The 8586-nt window shown below is 38.6% G+C and overlaps 1 protein-coding gene across 5 annotated transcripts in view; it reads right to left on the minus strand.

Annotated features, from left to right (window-relative positions):
* The window catches only part of LOC102192866 (protein FAM184A-like), a 217913-nt gene extending 213342 nt beyond the window's left edge, over positions 1-4571 (minus strand). For 3 of the 5 annotated variants that reach the window (XM_013915605.1, XM_005751837.2, XM_005751840.2), the window contains exon 1: positions 3835-4571. In XM_013915605.1, the coding sequence (XP_013771059.1) occupies positions 3835-3996 (162 nt within the window). In that variant the 5' untranslated portion in view covers positions 3997-4571. The remainder of the gene's footprint in view (positions 1-3834) is intronic. The other 2 variants (XM_005751838.2, XM_005751842.2) reach the window with 2 other exon arrangements.
* Between the last annotated feature and the right edge of the window lie 4015 nt (positions 4572-8586).

Consider the following 8586-nt stretch of genomic DNA (forward strand, 5'->3'; position numbering starts at 1 on the left):
CAGAAGACAAAGACCTTAAAAAATAATCGCATATCGCATCGCAATCGCAATATTGGGGCAAAAAATCGCAATTAGATTATTTTCCATAATCGTTCAGCCCTAGTTATCAGGATTAAAAATCATGACCAGATTATAAAAACGAAATAAGGGAAAAAAGACAAAAGATTTTGAAAAATCATAACTTGTAAAGCAGACACTATAGATTCAGATAATTCAGTTAAAATACGGGACAAAAGAGATGCGTCAGTCGCTCCCGAATCATTCTGTGACAGCGAGCTGGAAATCATCCAGGCAGAGATGTGTCACGAGAGTGGCTCAGAGAGGTTCCAAGGTTGCTATTTATTCCTGAATGCATCTCTCACTCTGCAGAGATCAGCGGTCAGCAGATGGGCCGAATGCTATCAGCCTGTTCCCCTCCCCTGCTTTGTCATGGCCCAACACAACAAGGCACTGGAGACACGAGGCTCAGATGTGTCGCCTGTGGGAACGTGTGGTGATCATGTGACTTGGCGTATGAAAACAACATCTACTATTGTGTCAGTTGGTGCACACTCACTGGAAATACGGTTTTATCTCAGCCTCTGTTTCATTGCGTTTTAATGCCGCTATGAAATTAGTGCTTCTCCACTTTTTCTTTGAAGACATTTTTTCTTGTACTTCAATATATAGGCTGAAAATGGCTTAATAAAAATGAAATATATGTCATTTTTAAATTCCATGGCATTGTTTCATTAGTTATTTTTCTTATGTTAATGTAAATATTTGATGCCAATCTCAAATTTTTTATTGTAAATGAATTATTGGGATACAGGTGCAGTAAAAATTGTGTAAATTGCTATTTTGTGTTTCCCATCACTGTCTTAAATTCATGTTTTGTTGTTATACTTCCTATACAAGAGCCAACAGTGGCATTAAAGACAATATATCAAGAAGGAAGTGTTGATGAAGAGAGAAAAAAAAAAACAATCTTGTTGGTAAACACATCAAAATATCAGCCGTTTTCTTGATAGACTGCAAGTAAAAATATTTAGTTAAACTATGAATGATCTTATTTTTTAACAGTTTAGCACCTTGAATTGGAATTCTAAATGAAATGGATTAAAAGCTGACTCTCACTGAGAAAATGTAGATTAAACTACTCTGCAGCATCATGCAGGCTTTCATAGAAGTGCCTGATTTAAATGTTTTCTACCCTGTTGCTGACCGATGATCCGTGGTAAGTGTACAGGTGCAGAACTGGAAACAAAAATGGAACTGGAAGTGAGGATTTACCTGGATAGACAATGAAAAAAAAACTTTCATGAGTCCTGTCCACTGTGAGGTTAGGTTTATCAACACTATAACACAAAAACTGTAAATTATAAAAACACTCCAGTGTTTAAACTGGAGTGTGCAGTTTATATACGGCATTAGAGTCCAGATTTTTTAACAGTGATGAAAAGATTGATGTTGTATATTATTTGTTATTTCTATGCTTACTTTTTTAGTAAGCATAGTACTTTTTATTTAATTCATTTTTATACCTCCTTAGAATCCACTGAGTTCTAGCAATTCTAACACTATGTTAAGAGAACATTTTTCATAAGCAAAATATAGTCTGACAACCCAATGTTAAGGGGGTTATGTTTAGCTCCTTGTAAACCATCCTAATAATAATTTTGTTGCACCCAAATTTGTCTGCTTCTGTTGTCCAGAATTATGCAAAAAGGCAGCATTACTACATAATATTATAGAAATTAATGTTATAGTCTACACATCAGCTTTTCACTGAAAAGAATATATTTGTGCTTTTCCAATATTCTCTGTCCAAGGCACACCAAAGCGTGAACTGAAAAATTAGGACTAACGTCTGTAATCAGTTCTTCTTTTGACTGGGCTGTCAGATGACGGGACACAGCACCTGCACCTAGGTGTCAGAATTAAGGACCTAAATGCAGGACTCCAGGCAGACTAAATATTTAAAAGCAAACCTTTCATGAGGCACGCACAGGAACAGATATAGACATCACAACAAAGACCAAGGGAAAGGGGCAGGACTATTTATACACATAGGGTAATCAGGAAAGTGGAGAGATCTGGAAGGAACGAGACACAGGTGAAGACCAAAAAAAAAAAAAATCACAGCAGAGGAAGTAAAATTCAATTTTAGACACGAGACAATGTTAAATTAGGACATTAAATTCAAAACATGACCATACCCAGGCAGCTAGGCTGAGAGAAGCAAGGTTTTTTGCTTCACAATAAGCTCCACTATCATATACTTTGCCTCCATAATTAAAATAATAGTTAAAACAATAGTTTTTAAAAAAGGTATTGTTGTTTCTTAACATTTCTTTTGGCATTGCAGTAGCCATACACAAAAATGTCTTTTAAACTTAAATAAATGAAATCAAAATAAACATAACTGTTTTTTGGCAGGGGGTCTGTTGGATCTTCATATAAAATACCAAACGTTACCATGAAGAAAAATCCCTGTGCCTTTAACATTACATAATATTTGAACAAAACTGTGGCAAATAAACACAAAAACTAAGAAGTTAAAAAATGTATGCAAAAAATACAAAAATATTACATGTGAAATTTCCTTTAAATTATTATTAAAAGCTATGCTGCATATTACGATGGTTAATTAGCTACAACGGTCAAAAAGACCCTTTTCTATTTCATTGTGACTTTAAAGAGTCCACTCTGCACTAAGGCTTGGCACACACCTAGCCCAAGGCTGCTGAATTGTTGTTTTTTTGTTTTTTTTAAGCATCCACTCTCTCAGCACAAAAAGAGCACAAATCTTATACTTAGAAGTCAAAGGCAAATCCTCAGAGTATATATCACCAACTCCAGGCATCAAACCCTTCAGAAGACACCTGGAAACATGTACAAGTGCCTGGTGGACCCCCCAGCTCGATGATAAGGACACCCTGGAGCCAGAAACATGTGCTGACATGGAGCCAATGTTTTGGAGACGCCAAAGTTTGGCAAGTGACATAAAAGAACTGATCCCGCTGTGAGGTGAAAATCATTTAAAATGCCCTTGAAAGACCATAGATGCGGGTGGTGTAGAGGAATATCATTCAAGTCTGCTGGTCTAGAGCAACCATATATACTGTAAATGATCTCCAAAATATATACAGTACACAAATTTGTATAATTGCATAATGCTTGATACTATGAGGGATCAAAGTTTTCAGGAAGGGTTTAGTTTAACTGCATACAACACTTATGCATGAGAAGTAAAACTAAATGCCGGAAGAGTCTGTGCTGCTAAAGATGATTAATGAATGAGATGGCTGATATTGTGATGACCCGCTGCTCGCTTAAAATGCAGCATCCAAGCAGACCTTGGGGCAGCTCGTACCTCCCAGGTAAGAAATCACGCCAAACTCACTAAAATAAAATATCAAACTTTGACGGCTTTTGTATGCTTTTAGATTTCAGTATGCCATGAGGCATTCAGAGCTGCTGCTTCTTTCGGCTCACAATTCAAACACCAAGCAGCATGCATTTAACTTAAATCCAACTTTAACTTCCTTTAAACCAAAGCGATTTACAGCTGTAGTGAGCATATCCTACTTTAGGAGTTAATTATTTTTTATCAGACGAATAAATGTTGCCTTAAATGGACCCCGAAAGTACAAGAACACCCAGGAGATCCACTAAAAATGTCAGTCTTGTTGTGCTCGTTAGACATGTAAACCGACACAAGTTTAATTGCTAAACGGGCAAATTTCCAATGGAGTTTGGTGCCCAGTTCTCACACCAGAACAGCAGGTACAGGGTCTTACCCAAGGGTTGAAGAGAGAGTGCAGAGGAGGCCTCCTAAAAAAGGATCCTTACCTTTGTTAGCTGTGCTATCTTCTTGCTCATCTTCAGGTGTAGGTCTTGGGTATATTCCATGGCGATGCCGGACTGAAAAGACATGCTGGATGCCGAGGATGTGCTAAATTTCCCCTGACCGGCAGGGCAGTAGCGCTGCTGCCAACCCGACCCAGTCGCCATCTTCACGATGATGCCTCAGATGCTCGAGAAAGATATGGGCAGTAATTACAATAATAAACTGGACGGTGCTAATGAGCGGTGTGTAGGACTGGGACTGTGGAGGATTTATGTTTTTGCCGGAAAAAAAAATCAGAAATATGAAGCCTTTTGAGCCCACAGACTGTTAAGAATTGGTTTCATTTTTGCTTCTGTCGGGGTAATAGTACACCAGAGGGGTGAAATGAGTAATTTTAAGGTCCGGAAACATGAGCTACTACCATCTTGTCCGTTATGCGTCCGTTTTCAGCGGGTCCAGTCTGCTGTCACCTGGCGCTGATGTGCAGCCGTTTCCAGGGAGCTGGTTGGCGGGTTGGCTCCCGGTCGGTCACCTTGATACAGAAATTTGTCAGCGGCAGCCGTTAACAGTGATTCCTCCTCGGTACATTCCGGCTACACTGAGGAAGAAGTGAGTAGAGACTGGGGTTATGTGTGTGTGTGAGCGTGTAGGACAGGCTCGGCGGTTGGCTGCTGCTCCTCTGTTGCCATGGATCACCTCAACAGTTTATGCTGCATTCACGTAGGATGGGAGCAGCGCTGCATTCACGTGCAGTCGGACAAAACGAAACGTGCTCACGTACAGCTTGCCAACACCAAAATACGGTTACTATAACTAACTACGCTAAAAGTAGGTGTCCATTTTAGTTAACGGAAATAAAAATAATAGCGTTTACGATTTTTCGTTCTTAAAATATAACAAAAATGAAATAAAATATAGAAGAAATGACGCTGATCGCCTAAGCAGCCTTTGAGGCTTTGATTCATTACTTTATTGAGACGTGTCAACAGCTTTTTAAAACTTCACAGGCTTCATTGAAACTAATCTGAATCCAAAGCATAAAGTAGAAATACAATCTAATTAGGCTTTAAATTAGGCAAAACCAAAAAAAGTCTTTTCACTGCATGCCAAAGCACATCTTGACTCATATTTGCAGATGCAGATATAAGTGCCTTATGTTGTCTACGGTTCTTATTGATTTCCAACTAAGCTTTTGCCTCTTTAGCATTAGTTAACTTTGGACAACAACTGATGCACTCACGATTAAAAACAATTTACCTTTCCATTTCGTTTGTCTGTTTGTTCTCTTGTTTTCTTTCTCCACAAAGTGATCCGTTATTACCACCCGCCATAGTTTATCCTTTTGGCTGTTGTTTGGCTGATGCTAAATCCCATCATCTGGAGTTGCCTTGAGGCACACAATTGGAAAACCACTTAAAAATGTAAAAAGTAAAATGGAAATGGAAAATTAGAAAGTGCATAGAAACGCAGTTACACCCAAGATGGGTCTGAAGAAGTCATAAAAGTCTTTTATTTTAGTGGGCTGCAGAAGGCACAGGCTGATTTTCATGACTGCACTTTTTTAAATGCCTTTTAAAAATGCACATATATCTAAAAGTCTTGGAAAGTCTGTTTCACAGGCATCCATGACAACTGTATGACAACTCAACAGCTGAAGAGACAGTTTAATATTTTACTACTTATCCCATACACCCAGTTTTTCCTCTCCCCATGTTTTCAGCGATGCCTCGCCTAAAGCACAGCCTCTGGCCCAGCTCATTGCTTTTCATTCATCTGTCATCTTCATTATTGATAAGCGTTTATCATTTGTATTCGGGGATGTGGTCCTTGCTGGTGAAAAGAAAAGTAGAAGATCTTTAATCATGTAATTTACCCATAATGTACAGCACAGCCTCCTGACCTGAAACTGGCTGCACACAAAATGAAATTTCCCTTTCCAGTTGCATCACTTTGAGACATTGTGCTATAGCCGTATGTCCCTTTTTAGTTCAGTGGCTCTCTGAAGCCAAGAATTTATTGAGTTTGTCTGTCGGGCAAACTAAAATATGTATTTGGCCTGATTTGGCCCATGGGCCATGATATCAAGATTATAAAAACAAAAAGCAAGATGTACGGAACTAACAGCAGTGATTTCAATTTAAACCTACTTTGAGGAAATTAATAATCACATATCAAGTTGTCTGAGATGTAAACCTATTCAAGATGACCTCACGTATCATGAAGACTGAGACAAAAGCAATTAGCTATGTTATGCAGTGCAGGTTCAAGCCAATTATATGGACTCAATTACACCCACTTAGACTCAGTAATTGGAATTAATTAAACACCTATCAATCAGCAATCGACCAAAGACAATGCGTCATTTCCCATTAAAACATCATCAAAAGAGGTGGCATAAATTCTAAAAAGACCCAGCAGGAAAAATTAAGTCTCAAATCTGTTTTTAGGAATTAAGAAAGTAACCAAAAGGCCTCAAATCTCAGAGATACATTTTCTATTTTCCCCTCCTTCCTAAGGGTGTCAGTGTTTGAGATAAAGCAGGTAGCACAGGCAATTCAGAACTGTCATATTGTCAAATAGCCAGAAAAAGGGGTAGGTTGGCCTTTGACACCTATTGAAGCAGTGATGGGTGGCCGTTCTCACAGAGAGATGACAGCATGCTTTGGGTGTTGTTTTTCCACTATGAGAAATGAAACAGGTAGCAGGTAAGGGGGTTTATGCTCAGTGGAGCTTAATTTTGACAAGTGTAGGTGCACGTTCCTGTATTTCATGGTTATGACACATCTGTTTTCTCATTTACATCTACTGAGATGTGTCTACAATTTTAATGATACCATTATTTGCTGCTCAGTGACTTTAGTTTTCACAATTAGGTCATGTCTATGAAGTATTCACTATATTCTAATCATCATTGCGCTAACAACACTTTTTATTTTAAATATTACATGTTATAAGTCTTAATAAAGCATGATGTTCCATTATCCTAAATGTCTACATCCATTTGCATAAAGCTCAAAAAGATGGCCGCATGTTTTACCCTGACCTAAGCTAAAAGCATGCACATGCATATTCGTGCCAGATTATTCAGGTACAATGCACCATTTCTCTTCATACAATGACAAATACACAATGGACTATTGAATTACTGAAGCCTGGGCCATTTTTATTTGTGCCTTGGCTCCAGTAATCCTGGCTGACCTGGAAAAAGTCTTACACAGTAATACTTTCACATTAGTTTGTGTATTTACTGAGGTTTTCGCAATAATCGGTGATAAAATTCTGCAAATTAAGCTTTTCAAAAGTTAAATGGGGAAGATGGCATATGAGCATGTGCTCCTCCCCTTCCTCAGCTTGCACGCTATTGCATGTTTTTGCAAAGATCAAAACCTGGCCCACCATCTGGTTTCCACGCAAATGTCAAGTCTCACCATGAGACCTCCTGTTTAGCCCCAAAGATCACAAACAACTAAACATGACACACTTGAAATGAAGTCAGTTTCCAGAAAATCTTAGGAACATCTTCTCAAAAGGTGTAGGAGTGACACTCAGCAGTGTTTGAAGAATGAAAGAATAACACACAATGAACCTTTTAGATGAAATAAATCTGCAGCAGAATTTCTATTTTTACTCTTGTGCATGTTTGTTTTTACTCGCACATACCAGCTACTCTCACTAAGGAGGTCATATGAAGCACGAGTTTCTTCCATGGCACATGAATGCACCAAGCTGACTTTCAGTGACGTCATTTCATCATTCAAAGCTTAAGAGGAGGAAGAGGAATAAAAATTTAAACTGACTGGCTCGCTGCAGGCAGTATATCTCACATAGTCATAATCACAGGGATGACGCAAATAGTTTTTCTTATGCTTTCTATTTAGGGTTTCTCACAAGCTTTGCAAGAGTGTGACCGCTTATTGCATCCATTTTTGTGAAATAAATGTGTCCACGTAATGAATAAATAAAACAACTATCAATTTGTGCCTCACTGTGTTGAAATTTAAGAGTACAACCAGTACATTAACAGTTTTGCAATAATCACAGCTTGTCTATATAATTTGAAGTGGACTACAGTAACTATTTTACCAGATTTATTATTAAAAAAAGGATAATTTTATTAGTGCCCACTGATGCAGTAACAACAGTGTGATTTCCTTCTGCTGAAAATGTTTTCACTTATTAATATAAGAGAAGATGTGCACTTCATAAAAGTCATACTTGCAACCAGTAATTTTCTCAGTTGATAATGTTAATTGGCTTACGAGGCTAGGAGCCCTTCTGCTAGAGGGGGCACAAACTGGTTAAATCAGCAGTTCAAATGATGAGAAAAAATTACGCGGATGAGCACGCAATCCTGTGAGAATAATAATTTTAAGCCAGGCGCTAACTACATCTTCCAAGGTGCACTGTTGCAAGAGAGATCCAGTCATCTGTATAAGAATATATCACCATTTGCATCACCGACTAACAACTTTGTCTTCACAACCTTGGAACTGAAAAGATCCAAGTTCAAAAACTGGTACACAACTCTTCATGAAAGTAGCAGAAAACAGCACTGCCGGGCCGCCAAACTCTAAAAGGTAGCAACCACTGGGGGTGGGGGGTATTGAGCAACGATCAACAGTATCTGTCTTGCACATCCAAACAAAAGCCATGGGAAACTACCAGTAGCTGACAATTTTCCCACTGTGACTGGATGGGAAGCCTCCAGTTGCTTACTGCCCACCAGGCACATCACTCCAGTTCTGGCTTCTTTA

This window comes from Pundamilia nyererei, unplaced genomic scaffold, assembly GCF_000239375.1.
Source record: "Pundamilia nyererei isolate P.nyererei 1_Seehausen unplaced genomic scaffold, PunNye1.0 scaffold00329, whole genome shotgun sequence".
In the NCBI taxonomy this organism is placed as follows: domain Eukaryota; kingdom Metazoa; phylum Chordata; class Actinopteri; order Cichliformes; family Cichlidae; genus Pundamilia; species Pundamilia nyererei.